The sequence below is a fragment of the Anguilla rostrata genome, chromosome 3 (assembly GCF_018555375.3).
Source record: "Anguilla rostrata isolate EN2019 chromosome 3, ASM1855537v3, whole genome shotgun sequence".
Taxonomy (NCBI): Eukaryota; Metazoa; Chordata; class Actinopteri; order Anguilliformes; family Anguillidae; genus Anguilla; species Anguilla rostrata.
The window spans coordinates 59,370,213-59,389,422 of record NC_057935.1 but is presented as its reverse complement, the minus strand read 5'-3'; the positions used below and the strand labels follow the sequence as shown (position 1 = coordinate 59,389,422).

The 19,210-nt window shown below is 40.4% G+C and overlaps 2 protein-coding genes across 3 annotated transcripts; one reads left to right on the top strand and one right to left on the bottom strand.

Annotated features, from left to right (window-relative positions):
- The first annotated feature begins 1,248 nt into the window (after positions 1-1,248).
- LOC135251403 (eukaryotic translation initiation factor 5A-1) lies at positions 1,249-5,959 on the top strand. 2 transcript variants are annotated; one of them, XM_064328810.1, is made up of 6 exons: positions 1,249-1,628; positions 3,531-3,705; positions 4,086-4,190; positions 4,424-4,555; positions 4,704-4,776; positions 5,706-5,959. In XM_064328810.1, exons 2-5 carry the CDS (start codon positions 3,538-3,540, stop codon positions 4,764-4,766), a joined length of 468 nt encoding a protein of 155 aa, XP_064184880.1. In that variant the 5' UTR covers positions 1,249-1,628; positions 3,531-3,537; the 3' UTR covers positions 4,767-4,776; positions 5,706-5,959. The 2 variants fall into 2 exon arrangements, with proteins under 2 accessions (XP_064184880.1, XP_064184881.1); XM_064328811.1 differs by lacking the exon at positions 1,249-1,628 and adding an exon at positions 2,270-2,396.
- Positions 5,960-10,745: 4,786 nt separating this feature from the next.
- On the bottom strand, positions 10,746-18,907 carry LOC135251401 (G protein pathway suppressor 2-like). The gene is made up of 12 exons (XM_064328804.1): positions 18,716-18,907; positions 18,168-18,283; positions 17,564-17,673; positions 17,204-17,316; positions 16,855-16,934; positions 16,174-16,253; positions 15,639-15,807; positions 15,136-15,219; positions 14,801-14,877; positions 14,236-14,331; positions 12,363-12,446; positions 10,746-11,199 (listed from the first exon to the last, which is right to left on the bottom strand). The coding sequence occupies exons 2-12, from the start codon at positions 18,259-18,261 to the stop codon at positions 11,107-11,109; spliced, it is 1,080 nt and encodes a 359-aa protein (XP_064184874.1). The 5' UTR covers positions 18,262-18,283; positions 18,716-18,907; the 3' UTR covers positions 10,746-11,106.
- Positions 18,908-19,210: the final 303 nt, after the last annotated feature.

Genomic DNA, 19,210 nt, shown 5'->3' with positions numbered 1-19,210 from the left:
TTTAATTCAGTATTTAGCCTAGAAACGTAAAAATGACATAGGCCAACATGCAACACAACCATAACGTATTATATTGCATTTAATTTTCAGTTATACAAATGAAGAAACATATTTGCATTTAGGTTGTTCACTTGGTTCATATTTTGCAAATGAACTTTATAATAATCCAATTAGTTTGGGTGATATTCTTTATATGTGCTATAACTCATACTGATTGCATTTCATGTCTATGCATCCATCCATCCACCCATCAATTATCTATACCGGTTTAACCTGAGCAGGGTCGCGGGGGTGCTTGAGCCTATTCCAGGCGTGCATTGGGCGAGAGGCAGGAAGCATTTCAAGTCTATGAAATGTAATTTCCCATGCCTGAATATGCACGTATTTTTAAAGGGAAGCAGCACATGCAGCATCTCAGGTAGGCTACAACGCCAAATTAGTCCGTAAACATCTGGTAGAAGGGAAAAAAGATTGAGTCCCATTTAAGCTTCTTTCGCACTGGAACTACTCCGTACTCCCTGCCTCGCCTGGTCTACTAGACATAAATCTGGGCTCATGTTTCACTGGACTATATTTAACCAGGTAGCTCTGAAAACCGCCAAGTGTGCCCTGTGGGGCAACCACTGGTCAGTGTCGTGTCCGAACTTCAGGCCTAGTTCATTCAATCCGTACACGTGATGTATTGACGGCAAAACCAGTTTGGGTCCAGTTGCATTTTTTCAGCCGTCATTGTTTAACCCTACAGTACATAAGTGTATAAATCTGTCAGATGTTTTTAAAACTCAAAAATGTTGTAGACAACACGATTAATTTTCAAATGAGTTCTGTCACTTTAATACACAAAACGAAAACCGCAACCTAGACTATATTAGTTACTGTAGGCGATAAGAACGTTCTTTGTCGTTCCTTCGTTGTGCACAGGATATAGGCTACCCATGGACTTGTCCACAACTGGGTTACAGGTTTGTGAGGTAGGCCTGTAGCTGGGTGCATCCACGACTCGTGGTTATACAACGCCTGCATAGCACGACATCCCTGTGAGATATTTTATCATCGTAGGGTAAACCACGTTGAAGCTGCACTGTTCATTGATCAGTCTAGTCGTTGTAGTTCGACTTTCACGTACAAACATGCAGGAAAGGGGTATTGCTAAAGCGCGTTCCCGGAATCATGGAACCGCACCCCCACAGAACTGTGCGCCCCCCTGTGAATTTGAGGATACACGGGTAAACGCGCCTGCGCAGGAAGAAGGACATTTATTTCGTGGGTCTGTGTCTGTCGAAGACTGGTTGAGGGTGTGATTGAGAGGGAGTGTGTAACGGGCAGTGTGAGATTTGGCTCCACTGAGGTTTGCAGCTTGCGGTGCTTGTTAGCCTGGACAGTAACAACTTGCTGAAAAGACCATACAGAACGGAGCACAGACAGGGAAAGGGGCACAAGGAATGAAAGGAGCATAAAGGGAGCAGAAAAAAGGAGCAAAGGCACGACAGAGTAAACGCCGCAGACACGAGAGTGACAGACGACAGAGACTGGCAGAGAACGAGGAAGAGAAAAAGGGGGAGAAAGAGACCAGTTGTTTGGAGTAGATAGTACACCAGACACCGACAGAGGGAAAGCTTGCAGACTGGGTAAGTAACTTCTTTAAACATTACAAAACGAAACGTAATCGCGGCGCGCGAGCCTCCACCTCCCCTCCCATCAGTCACTCCCAATCCACTTGCTCCGTTTGTGCCATGCAGACTTGGCATCTTTGCTTTATAAATAACGCATAGTTTCCCCCGCGATTATTTTCTGAATAATAGCCCACATTTAAGATACTCGGCGTTGATTTACCAGTCTTTAAAATTAACATTTTGTCGACTGTTTCATTTTAGTAACAACTTTGTTAGTCTGCTAACCATGCATTCTTGTAGTTAGCAATAAGCTAGTAGCAGCTGTCACGTTGGTGGTACGTTTTGTCTTATGGCAATACTTGTTTTACTTGAACCGTTTCATGAAAGTAGAATAACCTCAAAAGGCTACATGACATATGATCTAATGAATAAAACAACTTGTTATTTTTGTAAATAACCCCTAGTCCTGTTACGCTATACACACAGTAGGTCTTTCCAGTAGGCTACAATTCCGTACAGTGCATTCAGTTTAGCTAGTTCTGATGAATACCATGTACGCACATGTCGGGTCACTATTTATCAAAGTCTGTCACTGACACGTCGAAGGATACGCTGTGTCTGCCGTATCTTATAGTGTTGTATCTAGTTATTATTGCACCCGCCTAGTTACAGTGTCCATGGCTGTGGGCCTCAGCCAGAGTGGAACGCTCACGAAGACCGCGGCGCCGTTTCTAGCTCCCCGGTTGTGAGCACCAGGCCGTATGGGAAGCGCACTTTTGTGAGGTGGAACGAACACATGCTATATTCTTTCAGCTGTTAATTTTACTTTACAGCAAATGTAACTTGTGTTGTTAATATGTGTATGAATTCGTCTCATACGGGGATATTTGCGTGTCCAGTACAGTAGATTATCTGCTCATTCAGCGTTATTCGGTGTTATCTAAAGGTGTAAGTGCATATACTATAATTGTAGCCGCTGTCCTAAAATACATTTAGTGTGCAAAAACAGGCTAGCCAGGTGTTTCTGAAAAGCACACCCTTGTCAGGTTTTATTTGTTCGGTAAAAAGATATATATTTTTTACAACGTCATGGTCGAGTTTGGATGGTTGGAGTGTGATTGTACGCAGGGGCCTTCCCTTACGGGCTCATGTGTATTCTGATCTAAGTTACTATATGAGCCTCATGGTTTTATGATGGTCTGTTACGGTCCATTTACTTTTCAAACATAGACAATATAAAATCGGATGTCACGCTGTATTTTGATTCCCTTTCTTTGTTTCAGTCGTTTAAAAGACGCCCTCTTCTCGCATTGAATAAAACTTTGACACAATTTTATTTTGTAAGTTGTTAGACGTTCAGTTAACAGGTGCCACGTTTCTGTTGCTTAATTTAGCTTTCTCCTGTCTCAGCTAACGTCAGTTAACGGTAGTAGCCAACCAACTGAATGAGAATGGCCCAAGCTTTCATGTTTCTGCCTTGGCGTCCAGCGTTTTAAAGTGGTTCACGCATTCAATCGGCACAGTTACAGCAGGAGATCCTTACTGACGAAAGTATGTCAGATTCCTTAAGCAACACTGTAATGGTGGTGTATGAACAGAATATGTTCAATACACGTGAAATCCTAACCATTTTACGTATCAACCATTTACATATTAAAACGCTTAGGCATACTAATTGTTATCAGCAGTGCTCATAAGAACAAAACAAGTTTTATATATATATATATATATATATATACACACACACACATAGAGATTACAAATAGCTAAAAAGCATGCACATACTTACAGACTTTATCTGAGGTACATGTACCAGTTGCAGTGATACATTCTGCCATTATGCCTGTCCTAACTATGCCAGTTATTACACTCTAATTAGTTGTCATTAACCTCTGTGAAACTGTCAACATCCCTCAGTGCTGGCATGGCAGACGCAGATTTGGACTTCCAGACCGGCGATGCTGGGGCATCTGCCACTTTCCCCATGCAGTGCTCTGCCCTGCGCAAGAACGGCTTTGTCGTGTTGAAAGGTCGGCCCTGCAAGATTGTCGAAATGTCCACCTCCAAGACTGGCAAGCACGGACACGCCAAGGTTTGTATGACATCTCTTTTGTCTGTGTTTGGGGGGTGTTTGTATGTTGGTGCTGTAGTGTAAGGCACTACTGTATGTCCTGACTCTGTGGACCTCCTTTAAGTATTAAATATGGCAACAGAGGCAACAGAATATTTCTGTATTCAACTCCAGCTACACTTGGAGTTGAATACAGAAATAATTAATAATAATAAATGACTACTTTCTTCCTTTCTTCCAGTGTATCTGGAATTTTTTATCCTTATCACTGCTCTTTCTTATGCTATGCATATCGGTAGTTTAAATAAGTGGTGAAAGATTCTTCTAAATATTATAAATTGTTCTAAATATCCTAGGGAAGAAAATTATTCATGTTTAATTTGAGTTATTCCTCACAAAAGGTCCATATGGTCGGTATAGACATCTTCTCTGGGAGGAAGTATGAAGACATCTGTCCCTCTACTCACAACATGGATGTTCCAAACATCAAGAGAATGGACTACCAGGTATACGTGCTGAGAGGGAGTGAAAGGAAGGAAGGTGTTGTGTGGGATTGGATACCGTGAGTGAGGATGTCAAGAAAAGTAAGGGAAAGTGGTTGAATGAATATACCCGTGTCTTTGAAGGAAAACATGTCCTTCTCCTATTCTTCATATGAGTTTTCAAGTCTTTTCTCATACTAAAAATGTCTCCTCTCAACTCCCATAATCCATGTGACCCCCCACCCCCTCCCTCTCAGTTGATCGGAATACAGGACGGGTACCTGTCTCTCCTCCAGGACAGTGGGGATGTGCGGGAGGACCTCAAGATGCCTGAAGGAGACCTGGGAAAGGAGATTGATGCAAAGTATGATGCTGGAGAGGAGATCCTGGTCAGTGTTTTCTTCTTTTTCATGCTCCATTACTACCTGAAACTGAAATTCAGCCTTATTTTGAACTCTGACTGAGAGGAATTAATAAAGTTTTCAGTGTATAGCCATAGTTCATTAAATTGTTTTTCCTATTCTTCACCTTCCACAGATTACTGTTGTATCTGCGATGAATGAGGAATGTGCAGTTGCTGTCAAAGCCATGGCTAAGTAAAGTACTGCAGGTAAAGTCTGGTCAAGCACTGCAAGCATGACTACAAATCTGGGTGTTGGTTCAATTTGTGTGGCCCGTTGCCAGGCTGAAATAGATGTAGGAAGCTTATCAAAGGCCAGACTAATGCGATTTCTTTGAGGTGTGTTTAAATAAGTAGCTAATACAAACCTAGGGCTGGTTTTGGGAGCAGCATCTGTTAATTTCATTCACTACTAAACTTGAAGTGTTAAATGATGACCAAATCATTAGAATAGAATGGAAGTGGGCTGCAGCTTGGGAAAAAAGAACATGTTAAGTAGGGTAAATGAGTTGTATTTGCTGTTGTTTACCACTGCAGTGGGTTGTAGGTAGACATCACTGCTTTACTATATGTCTGAATGGAGTGTGTCAAGCTGATGTCATTTTGTATTGATGCAGTATGTTTATAGTATAATGTACAAGTGTGTTGCAGTCCAGTATAGGTTAGACTGTATTATACTGATAACTGAGAATAAAGTTTCCAAAACCATGTATTTGCATAAGATGCTGTCAATTCTTTATATAAAAAGTAATTAATAAATTAAGTAAAGGCAAAGTGAATTATTAGAAAACATTTTGTAATTCAGCATGTAGTATTCAGAATGCATGCTTAATGTATTGCATGTGGAGGCCTACATCCCAGGCAACTTCGTTTGTCTTATTATCTGAGATTTTTAAATAGTAATGTTATTTTAAGTGCGCAGTGAGTTTTTATATTCATCAATGGATTGCTCTTGTCAGAATATTTGACAAAAAGACGGCAGTGTTTTTTTTTTTTTGTTGTTTTTTTTTTGAAGGATTAATTTTTGTCAATTAATATTCTGCATATTTTTCCCCCTTTTGCACTATCCTTTTCTTCTTTCTGCTCTCCATCCCCTTTTCCTTATCTCCCTTCTTTCTGTGTTGCCTCCTCATTCTCAGGGGTTGCAAGATGTGTTGGACCTGAAAAAGGAAAGAATACGACCTCAACATTGCTATTCTTCCTCTTTCTTCTTTTTCTTCAAATCAGCCGGTCCTTCTTTCTTTCTGTACTTTCTGGCCCTTCTTTGGGTTAAGTTAGAAATTTAAATTTAATAAATAACAGGAAATTAAATACAAAGGAAAAAGTCTTTATATATACATGCAAGGTAATGGTACATGCTAATATCAGTAAATAAAGATTTAACAGAAAAATAGATCAGGGAGGTGTGTATTCTCACTCAGCCTCCTATGGGTATTGTGGGTAATGGTAATTTGGATGGTGGCAAATGTTCTTGGGCCAAAATGGAATGATTTGTCCACCACCCTCCAAAAAGGCAGAATTGCTTTTCTGGTTTTAACTTTTAAAGGGCTCCTTCTCTCAAAAGCAGTTTCTCTTCTGTTTTGGTATGAGCTGGTTTAGTTCTTCTGTGTGGTAATCCCTACTAGTCACCTCCATACTACTACCTGCCTTTAAAAAACCACTGTTAGGCTATATTAGGACCACAATTACATGCAGGGTTCTAATGGTTGATACTTTATTAATAATAGTGATTCAATTAGTTCAATTTCAGAAAAAAATGAAATGCACTTGTCAGTCAGTTTGTTTGTTTTCTCTCCATACAATGATTTATGTCAGCCTTTTTATGACAATGTTACTATTCAAACTAGCTGGCACACAAGGTTTTCAGTGTTTCAGTAGTGTTGTAGCAACACTGTGCCAGTAGAACAGTAGTGACAGTACTGTCAAGAGAACGTTGTTTGTTAGCTGATAAAATCAAGGATGATTGTTTTCACAGACACATAATGTCACAGAACCCAGTTTTAATTGTCACTCTTTACCCTGCTGGTGCAGTTACAATTACTTTTTTTCCTCCCAAACTGTCATAAATCCTCCATGAAGTTTGATGTCATTCATCCCCACCACCCAAACTTACGCAATCATCCTTCAGTTTAAATGCTTCTTCCAAGCCATTTGTGCTCACCCTTAACCAAAAATTCAGAAGTATACCTTCAGACAGATAATTCCACTAGGAAAGGTGAATGATATAATTTTCTCCTCTTAATGGCATACTATGCAGGATTTTAATCTTAAAAATATTGTAAAATAACCATGCTAAGCCATATCTGTGATGCACTGCACTCTGTCCTTACTCACTTTCGCCAAATTACTGGACCATCACTTGTATTTATTCTAAAATGTGTTTGGGACGTTACTGGGGCGTGACATTCTTTTCTGTGTAGGGAGGGGTGGGTATGGCTACAGAGCCTGTGGTTTGGGCTCAGCTATCAGTTGTTAGCTTTGTGGCTGCTGCAATGGCAAAGAAGCCCAGATACTACGAATGTTCAAGAATTGAAGTTAACCTTGGAATTGATTTCTCTTGGTGGCGTCAGCTGAAGTTTGCCAAGGGGATGAAAAACGACGCAGAATTGGCTTGTTTTCCGATGGACCTCTGGGTGACGTTACCTCTTGTTATCCAGCAGTTACATTGGGTAGCTAGATGGCCAAAGTCAGGTAGACTACTCGAGATGAGTGCGCAGGCTTGAAGACAGAGGAGGAGACTTCTTTGTAAACACATGACCACAGAAAGGATAAAAAATCCTGCGTTGTATGCCTTCAATCCTAGAAACCTCCCAACAGACCATTGGTTTATTTATTATTCACTTAATTTCAAATCATTTTAATTATGTTCTAGAACTCTAAAGGTATTGATGTTTTGTTTAGCCTAGGCTAACATTTTACCAGCAAGTACTGTACTGACAAAATACGGAACAGTGGTAGTAGTTCTAGTGGGAGTGAATAAGACTTTTGACTTGGTCTTGTTGATTTTGGAGATAAGTACCCACTTGTATAAGAATCCTAGTCCCTAATTGAAGCTGTTACATTTTACTTACTGTGACAAATAGGGACAAGCACTCCATTTTTACACTGGAATCACTAGATTTGGTTAAATAGGGGATTTTATTTTACAGTTTTATTACGATTTCATAGACATAGCCACTGTGGCATTATGCAGTCAGTTTTACTCCTCCTTTGAGAAAAGCAGGGCAGAGAAGTGAAGTGTATTCGTGTATATATTAAGGGCGTATCCAAACCTGAACACTCTTCATTCATTGGTAAGTCATGGAATTCCCATGTTACTACGAAAAAGAACTTGTCATTCACAAATTAAAAGTGAGCATTAAATGGAAATGAGTCAGACTTTCTAATAAGAAAAAGACTGGAAATCTCCCTCTATAGCTATTCAGGAACCATAGAAAATCACTTCCAAAGGAGCAGCATAATGGAAAAAAATAAACAGCACTTTCTTGCACAGTATAAAGCGCATGTTCAATCCATTTCTTGGCACACTGACAGATGCATTTAATAATTAACAGTGTTAGAAGTTTAAGTTGAGTTGGGTTGTCAGAAACCGCCTTTGCAGCCACAGACTGTTGCTCACATTTTAATGTCCCTTCTGATGCCCTATATTTTATGGCATGGTAAGAACCACCTCCAGCTTGATTTGAACTCCCGGTTGGCCTCGTGCTTTTTTCAGTTCATTTCCTTCAGGTTCTCTGTAATCTACACACAGTCTCACATTCTTTATGACATAAATGACAGGCTCACAAATGAAGTGACATTATTCCCATGCAGTTGTCAACTAAATAGGATATTATGCTGCATCTTTTGGCAAGCTGACATAGAAAAAGATTTTGTGAGATCCCACTTACAGCTATAAAATGATTTGTTACAAATAAGAACCTGTTTAAAAAATAAGGCTAGGGCCAAAAAATTATTCAAATTAAAATTTGTAATTTGACTTTACTGTCAAAGTTATGAACATTTCAGAGTTCCAAACCCCCCCACCCCCCACCCCATCATTCAGCAACATGAACGAGAAGAGTTCATATTGTTGAGGTTCTCTTGGGAGCTAAGGGGCAGGTCTGCTGAAGACACACACACACTTGCACACAACAAAGAAACAAGGAACAGATACTGCATAAATCTGCCCGCTTAGTTACAATATGTCTTTGATTTTGATTGCTGCCAAAAATAAATTTGGATGGGGTTAAGAAAATGTAAAGTAGTTGTAGTGTTTCTATCCACTTTTAGTTATATACTCATCCTGGACCGTCGACATCCAACACAAACATAATTTGTGGGAGGAACACATGAGGGAAACTTGCTACATATTGTATGTACACAATCAGAAAGGTGTTTTGAGTAACCTACAATGCAAGCATGTGTGTGTTGTGGTCTTTGGGACCTGCTTTTGTTTGTCCCATCTTTAACATGTTACAACAATCCATTATTGCCAGATACACAATGTAGATTTAAAGCAGTTTGCTGTAAGAATTCCAAATATGTTCATATGTATAATATTCTAATTCTAAACTAAATATGGTCAGCATTTCACTGGGCTAACGAAACCACTTTTTCAAGTACACAACTCATAAGCAGATTATTCAATGTCAAAAATGCAAACACATTAAGAGTGAAGTGTGAATGTCATGACACCTGACTGACTTGTCTATGCAGTGCCATTCCTCAAGGCATGTCCCATACCTATACAGAACCAAGGGTTTGGCACTTTTCTGGGTTTCCAACAAGAACAATTACCACAGACTTCTGTACCTACTGACCTCATGTAAACAGACAGAATTCAGAAACAACTTCACATATCCACATAAAAAATCCCCAAACTTTATATTATATAGGATTTTTTTTCTCCTTTGCATTTTTCACATTCTCTTCAGATGGTAAGATGAAAATTACAGAGTTACCGGGTAGCACTGTCGCCTCACAGCAAGAAGGTCCTGGCTTTGAATCCAGCCTGGGCCTTTTTGTGTGGAGGCCAAAGACATGCAGGTAGGCTAACTGGAGGCTCTAAATTGCCCATGGTGAGTGAATGGTGTGTGCCCTGTGCAATAGATTGTTTTCTTGCCTCTTGCCCAGTGAACGCTGGGATAGGCTCCAGTACCAGCCCCTGGTCCTGAGGCAGCACAGCATCCCCACACCATCACATTACCACCATGTTTAGACTGTTGGTACAACGTTCTTACTGTGAAATGCTGTAATTGACAATAAAACATCAATAAAACATTTATTCCCTGTGAAAAAAATATTAAAAACTGGCTTTTTTTTCTTCACAATTTTTGTCCCACAAAGTTGGGAGGATAGAAGGCAGTGTGTTATGAAACTTGTTCCACTGTAATACCTGAGGGTCTAACACACCTGCATACATATTAACAGGCATAAACACCAGCCTGCTGCTATGTACATACCCGAGATAACCAGACAACAAAGGAAAACCACAATGTGAGTTTTTATTGTGGTTCAATGATTGCTGTGTAGAATATTCATTGACCCAAAAACATTCAGTTTGACATTGAGTAGTATTTCTGAAAAGTCTGTAATGTCATGATTCTATACCCAAAGCCTACTTAGAAATGTCAAAGTGACTGCAGCAGCATTTGATTTAAATTTCAAACTGTTCAATATAAGAGTGAACATGTAAATCTGAGAATTGTACAAACATTGAAACAGGGCTGACCAAAAGACCAACTGATAACGCAGACTCAGATATGGGACAGAATTCATTTTGTGATTCCCACTCATCAAGTCAGATTTCCTACATATTGGGCTGCTGGGTGGCTCATCCTGTTAAATCACTGTTCCAGTGTGCGGATTGCCCCATAGTCTGGTATCAAATCTGGGCCATGCCAGTGCCAGCTCTGTCTGCAAGCAAAAATTGGCTGTGGGATGACTGTCTCATTGTGCACCAGCAACCCCATCTGGTCAGCCCAGTCTGCCTGCACAAACTGCAAAAGAAGCAGTGGCTGTTAGTGTTCACTCTCCCAAATTCACAGGAGATTACAGCAATGGGCATGGCTTACAAATACAAGTAGGCATTTCAACATTTAAGATAACCTACATGTTAAGTGATATAAAGGTTTATAACCACATAAGGAAATGAAATGCTCTCATACAAAAGGTCAACAATAAACTGTATTCAAAACTGTGGATGTACAAGTTTTTATTAGTAGTTCAATTGAATTCTGAAGGGTTGTTCCACTGGAGGACTAACAGTGGAAATGTTACTGGTCAGGAAATGCAAATACAATGTGAGGTGGAAGTCAACTTGACTTGAAAACAAGGCTAAAATATGGTCAAATGTTTCCCACAAAGAAGACAATTTAAAATGGAACAGAAAAGAACAAAGATTCTGTGTTCAGAAATCATGTTCATTCTGTTGGTAGTCCGTTTAATCCAACAACACAGAACAGTTTTATCCAATCCGCCTAACCCCAGGTCCGAATGGAAGAAACAAAATCTCTGATTAGATGTTGCTTCCTCTCGATTGGTGGTTCGTAACCTTGGTTACTTGCTATGGTGATAGAACCTCTGTCCTGTTTGGGTGTGAGAGAGGTAGGCATGGCGAGGGGCAGGTTGAGGAGAGCTCTGGAAAGAGGTCTGTGGGAAGAAAAAACAAATGAATTTCAGGTATTTACAGTAACGGCACTTGCCAAAGCCTATGGCGACCATATCAGCCAATTTTTCATAAAAAACTAATTTACAACTCAAATTGGGGAAAAGGAGGAAAATGTGCCCCTAAAAAAAAGACTCAGAGTAAGACGGTATAATTATTCTATAATGAAACCACAGAGAAATCACTGATTTTATACAGCTCTGCATACACAAGTATACAGCTCTGTATACAAAGTATTTGTGTATGCAGAGCATAGCCATTAATATGATAATGCTGTATTATATTAATGGCTTAGTATGAAAGTTGGAGTTAAACCTGTCAAAATGAATAACATGTACAATTACATAACTGAAAATTGCAATTAATATATTATTTTTTACATTATATGGATTTCAGTTGACAGACAAGGCTAAAGAACTTTCGTGTGTATGTAGTCTACCCGTGTTATCTGTGCATTAAGTGCACTCCTCCAGTTCAATAACTTTGTAGATGGTGGACTGAGAAGTGAAAGGAAGCATCATCTGGCAGTATGTGCTCAGAAAGACTGTGTTAGTCTGAGCTCTCCCAAGTTTCACTTGGGTCACAAAAAATGCATCGCTTTAAATTTGAGGGACTTCTCGAGAGCAGAATTAGTTAACTGAAAACAGGAACTAATGTGGGCTTGCTGGTTGGCTCACAGGCTGTTAAGGCACTGTTCAAGGGCATTACATTAATGCTGAAAGAGTAAGCAAAAATGCATCATTTTATCATAGAGCTTTCAGAAAACTGCTGTTGTAACATGTATGGCTCAAACTACAGGGTTGCCATGGTGCATTCAGAACAATTGACATCTTTCCCAGTTAAATGTTGATCTGAAATGTCTAAAATCTTACCAGTGAATCAGCAGCATTAGCAAATTGAAAACTTATGGTATTCAGTCTCAAAATGTAACCCACTATATGCCAAATATGATATATACAAACATCTCGGTTTACGCTCTGGAAAATTAGATGCATTTTTTCCATTCATTTCTTTGGTAGTGGGAGTGATATTTAAGCTTATTTCAAAGTATTGTTGCAGTTTTCCACAAACCACAAATTATGTAGGCCCTTAGCCACAGCCTGGACAGGTCCCATTAAAGCAGTTGTGTAAGAGGTGAGGGGCTCACCGCATGGGCTTGTTGAGGGGGGGTCCCATGAGTGAAACTCCCAGGAGAGGCAGGGCGGGACGGATGAGCGTACGGCAAGCCAGACTATCAAAAACAGAGATGAGAACATCTGAGCCTCTGTCTCAGAATATGCAAAAGTAAAAAACATATTTCACATTGTCAATGTGTTTTGGAAAACTATGGAATGAAATAAAATGCAAACCAAACCAGCATTATTCCTTCAAATTGTGTTTTCTTTTACAAATGGAAAACATAACACGCAAGTCTTATTGCAGAACACCACTTTACGTCCTTGGCTTTTCTGTAAGGAGTTAAATAGTTAAGTGGTCAAACATAGTGTTGGGGAAATACCTATTTTTTACAGTCTCTGGGAAATACCTGTACTAATTGTACAATAGTGAGGATAGATTAAGGTTTATTTTATTTAAGAAAGGGACAGTGCACATTAATAAACATGAGAACTTAGATGCACCATGTAAATGTGCCAGATTTAGCCATACAGGCTCATTTTCATCTGTAGTCCCAGGGCAGGTTGATGGTTTAAGGAACATAAAAGAACATACATAACACATAAGCACAGACAACAATAATTAAAATGTGTCCGCCTTAACACTTGGGCACCACAAAGAATGCAGGGAATATAAATATGAATTTTTATATAGCCTCACAAAGGGTTACCAGCTATGCCGGTAGTATACACATACTCCCACACGAGTGCCAAAACGAGCGCCATTCCTTGTTTGTCCAGGGAAACTGGCCTGGGCAGCCTTTATTGCAGCCATGGGGTCAATCCAAATGTAACCAAAGCTTGGCACAGCTTGCAGTAACTTTCTCTAACCAGAGAGGGCTGTTCCTCTATGAGGCTGTGAACCGCTCTGATGCTTGATTACTGTATGAAGAAAATCTGCTCTTTAGAGGTTGGGCCAGGCATGAAAGAGAGGGCATAGTTAATTTCAGGAAGGTAGCTCTCATTGCTGCTATCGGGTCTAGCAGGGGCAAACTGTTCAATGTCACCCACTAGAGCACGGAACCATTTCCAGCGGGAATAATCAGTCGTTCAAGGTTCTCCTCTTTCTGCAGTGTTACAATATACGGCTTTGCCAGGAACGGCCCATGTATGTGGCTGAATGTCACCCTCTAGTGGTGATTTTTTTTAGACCACCGCTTTGCATTTAACTTAGCCTCTGTCTGGGCACCCGATTGTCAAACAATCCACGATTAAAATGGTAAAAAGGTGTTACGAAATCCACCATTCATATGCTGAAAATGGGTACCGACTACATCCCACAGTGGGCCTAGATCTCCATAAAATTATGATTTATAACCACACAGTGGGTCTGGATCTCTATAAAATTGTGATTTAGAACCATCCAGTATAGGTGTTTCAGCCACCCGTTTTAATGTAAGTCAAAGGTAACAATACAGTAAAAATACAAAGTCAATCACTTTTTTCCCCACAAGAAAAAGTAGCCGCAATAGGTGTTTTTTCTTTGTCTAATCATGTCTTCCCATTAGCAGGATAACATGTTTACTCAGAGTTAGAAATCGCTGGTTGTGACTGCAACCCGAGAGTGAGTGCGTCCCAACGCGTGTTCCTAATGCATCTGCAAGCCTTCGTTCTCTCTTTCCCTGTGGGGTGAGGAGCCTGTGACTTGACGCATGCAGCAGACAAGACAGTGAGCCACATAAAAGGCGGTGCATTTATAGGAGCCTACAGGAATTGACCTACTATACCCAGGCAGCGTTTGATCAGTCTCTCCAGCTGTGATGACGTGAATGAACAGTGTCTGAGCTGTTGACTCCAAATGGATACAGAGACCCTAGAGTTGGGTGTGAGTCTGATTCTGAACAGGTGGAAGATTGGCGATCGCACCTTGGCAGCAGGGATCTGGACAGCAATGGAGGGTGAGGGCACGAGACCAGCGGCAGCGGGGTGGAGAGCCGGGGAGTGCAAGGGCCTCAGGGTGCTCTGAATCACAGGCACATGCCACAGCGCAGTGTTACCAGGACAGTGAGACCATTTTAATGCCTGCTTTCTCTTTTTTCAAAAGGAACAAGCTATTTTAGGAACTGTTCAATGCAAAATAAGGATATGCAACATGACATGAATCCCATAAGTTCTTAAAATACAGAAGCAGGCCATAAATTGAATCTGTGAATCTTTTATCCATGACACTGAATCCCTAGGGCTCAGTAAAATTAAGACTGAAATTTTTGATTATTTTAAAATATCAATGTGTCTTATTTAACGTGTGCATTTTTGGACCTGCGCAAACAACACTTTGTAAGCGTTACACAAATCTAGTCTTACCAGTGCTGCTAAATATAGACACTTACAAGTTACATCTGCACAGACATACACCATCTGTGGCACACGCAACCTTAAAAAGCACAGTAAACACTGAACCACCCATACTCCGTGTGTCTAACTGACTCACCGAGTCAGTAAACCCAGACTGCTGGTTGGCATGTTCCAGCTGCTTCTGGAGGGGTATCCCAGCACTGGGAATAAACCCTAGAAACATGAAGGGAGAAATGTACACCCTGTCAATGATACAAATCATTTGTAATAGTAACAATTTGTCAATGATACAAATCATTTGTAATAGTAACAATTTGTCAATGATACAAATCATTTGTAATAGTAACAATTTGTCATTTTCCAATTTGACAGTAATCTGATCGGACCAAATTAAAAATGCTTTTGCCTTTAACTTTCTGACTGGAACCAGCATTTTTTTCTCTTTTCTCTCATTTAGAGTGCAAGGCTGACCTGGCTGCGAGGTGAAGTGACTGTGAACAGCGTAGCCTTGCTGCTGGTGAGGGAGGTACTGCATGGTCTGAAATGCTGATGTTCCTATAGATGGGAGAGTGACAATTAAGCAAAAAAAAAAAAAACTAAAAATAACATTATTCTTTGTGTTGGGCCAGATCACATTTTCAAACAAAGCCCAAATACCAATCAGTGGGTTGGGTCTTACAGAGTCACAGCTGTTCCTCACAGGGACACTTAGTAGCACAAGACACAAATACACCGGACACAAAGAAGTCCCAACCTCAATCTCACTTTATCAAAAGGATGTAGGATAACAAGTCCCGCAATGATGTCATCAGGACCTACAGCACCACTTCAGTGACCCTTACACTTCCTCCCAAAAAATGAAAGGTTTTGTTCATCCTTCCTTCCGACACTTCCACCAACACACACAGCTTATACTGAGTTTGCTTTAAATGGAGGAATCCCATATTTCCTAGCACTCCTGTGCATGCACTCACCTCTGAGCTGGGAGCTGCTTGCATAGCTGACCGGCACAGACTGAGTTGTGGCATAGGGGGAGGCGTGCTGTGGTTGAGTGACACCATAGGGCCCATGTGCTGGCTGGCTGGAGGAGTACTGGCCGTGTTCAGAGGTTCCTGCACCGAAGCCAGCCTGGAACTGCCGCCCCTGTCAAGTGCCAACAACCCCTCATTTATAAGGTTCACTTATTCTAAGCATTCACACCGAATATAGTCATACAAATTCTTTGAATTCCACATCAATCAAAGATCATACAAACAAATATAAAATATGAACCAAAAGACCCTTGTTGACATGGTATACCGTTTGATAAATTATGTCAAAATATTGCAACGCATGGTGCTGCAGGCTGGCCAATACCTTAAAGTTATCATTACTCTGATTAGAATTTTTGGTTGAAAAAGATTTGTAGAGTGATTATATATTTTATGCTAGTGGATATATACTGTATGAACAATAAACTAATCTCCAGTCACTGAATGAGATTGGTCCATCAGAGTCTTCCATGCTCACCGAAATTACAGGGGCCTGGAACAGTTGCTTACTTCGCTCCGCCAAAAGAGCACCTGGCCGACCATGGCTGACCGGACTGCCTATGGGTGGTGGGGGGGTTTAAAGGAGAGCAAAGGGGAGAGAAAGGGCAGGCAGAGAGAGATGGGAAAAAAAACATTGCACAATATTTTAATCCATCCACTTCCTGCTACCACAGCAGCAGGAAACCTAGCTGGATACTGTATTGCTCGTGAGCAAGAGGTAGCATTAGTTCGATTAGTAGCATTAATTATCCAGAGCAACCTATGAGTTTGTGGGACTTGCTTAATCTTGTGACCTGAGATGTATAGTACTAGCGAAACAGCAAACGTGCTCGCTCAGTCTAGTTAAGGTATAACCAAATATAATTAAGTTCATTACCTAATTATCTAGCTAGTAAGTTTGGTATACTGCTAGCCAAATAAGCAAGTGAGGCATTATAGCAAACTATCTGCCACATAACCAAAGCCTGTAGGCTGGTACAAGTTTGCTGACATTTCTGAATGGAACTAGAAGCCAATTCAACTCTTGCAATAATGCTGCATTAAAATAAAAATGTCCTTTTCCACTATAAATTACACAAGTTTGCCTTAAGAACAAGGGTGCAGATACAGAGGATGTTCCCATGGTAACAGAACCATTTCATAGTGGTATGATGCTCACCTTGCATGCTCAGCAAGTGCTGTCCTGAGTGGATGGGCATGCTGGGCTGGTAACTTGCAGAGGTCAAAGTTGTCATGTCACTACAGGAGCAGGGGAGAGAATGAGAATTGTTGGGGGGCCAACTCCATAAACATGTTTTATTTTTTTTTATCTCACTAAGGCACTAGCCAATCAACCGGTTTTCCTGTCATTACATGAAACCACAGAAAATCGCACCCTAGGGTCAACCTGATTTCCAAAGCTGCATTCAAAATAAAATGTGAATGGATGTGCCTCACAGTTTAAATCAGTTTTCTTTTAATTATTCCAGGAAAAGGTCTCCTCCCAAATCGCCCATCTTTGCCTGCACCTCTGCTCCTTTCTGCGCCTCTTCTCCTCCTCATGGAGCACTTTCTTCAGCTGGAGGAAGAGCTGGTGCTTCTCCTCCTGCAGCCACTGGAGTTTCTCCCCCATCTTCATGATCTGAGAGACAAAACAACTTTTTTTAAAACTGCATTCTAAATCATTCTATTGGGATTACACAATGATTAATCACATATCCTATATGTAAAAGCGAATTGAGTACTGCACAGCTCTAGTTGCAGAAGGATACGCCCAGCTCTATATCTATATGACAAGAAACATATTGGGGACAGGGGCTAGAGATCTGGCATACAATACCTTCACTCATACAGTGTTCATCTACCATACCAGTGTACACATCTCTCACCTGTTCGTTTGTCTCCTCCAAGGACATTCTCTCCTCCATCTCCTTTTTCCTTTTCCTTTCCTCCTCTTCTTTCATCTTTTGTTCCATCATCTTGTCCACCTCTTCTTCCTCTGAGACAAGGTAAGCATCCAACAGTTACGCAGACGGGAAATTAAACAATGGCCATGTCCTATGAACATCAGTTCAATAAAGTACTGTATTACACTCATCATGTAGTAAGTCATCATGAAACCAATATACACATTCCCAAAAGTTCTTAAGGTGCAGAATCAAAATGTAAGATTAGAAAGTTTAAATGACTACATGTTTACATGCAATTATTAGAAAAAAATCGAGCATGAAAACTCCATAACTCTCCGTAATTTTTTATATAGCCATGCGATGGTTAACGTTGCGATCCGTGCGTCTTTATCTTAAAGATAGTTATGTAGTACAGTAGAAGGCGACGAGTGTAAGGGAAATGGCAGACACCACTTCATATGGATGATATCACCTTCAGTAAGTACTAAGTTAACTGAACGATCAGGAAATGTATGCAGTGCAAGAGTTGAAGAAGAGGCAGTTTGTGTCTCCATAGCAATAGCATGTGATCCGACTGAGTCACCCTGTCTTTTGCGCTCCCTCTCTCTCATGATGTGCTTGTGGAGGGCTCTGGCCATCGCGTTGGACAGTTTGGGTCTCTCCAACAGAGCAGGCATGTTGACGGGGAGTGGCGGCCAGCTAGGGAAGAAATGAGACTTTTGGACATGTAGGCTATACGTAAGGAAGAAGCGATGCAATCCAGAAAGCGAATCCACATAATTGGCTTGCTACGTTGTAACTCTTGAATCACTTTTTGTAAATAATTTTCGATGTATTTAGGTAAATACGAAGATCTATATTTACGAAGTAGTTTGATGAGTGCTCTATTTCATTAACTAGCTAACCAGCATCTCATTGTTAGCAAGCTAGCTAACCGTTAATTACATTCAAGGATACGGCCGAATTGCAACTAATGTTCGTGAGACTGTAACTGATTTACTTCTTATCGTTAACTTAGCATAAAACGTTCAACTAACGTGACAGCTAGTTAACAACCTAACCAAATAGTGGTAACTTGTCAGGTTAGGTTAGGTTAAAAAATAAATAAATAAATAAAAAAGAAGCACTTACCAGGGTTCGGTACTTCTAATGGTATGTTTAATTCACTTTTGCAGCCTTAGTCAAAATTTTCCCCCTTTTTTGATACGTTTATTGTCAAACTTTGTATGTGTTCAGAAGTATGAGTACATTCAAAACTATTTTGGCTAGTGAGTTTATTTGCTCACAAGAGGCACAAGTGTCGCACTTCCGGTGACGAGCGTCGGCGCGTGAGTTATTGCTCACGGGCATCAATTTAGACCTCTACATTCTATGATTTAGACCAGTTGTTGCGCTTATCTATTACAAATTACATATATAGCACAAATTAATGTATTACCGCAGTAATGTGGAGAGTAGAATCCATCCTGTGGTCCAAACTGACTGAGGAACTAATAAAATAATTCAGTATGTTATGGGCTATTCGTTTTCTGCAGCTTCTGACCCATGGTTTAGTGATGGTGAATAATCTCATCCACCTGAATGAAATGTTAAGCACCCTCATACACGGCACAAAAAATAAAATAA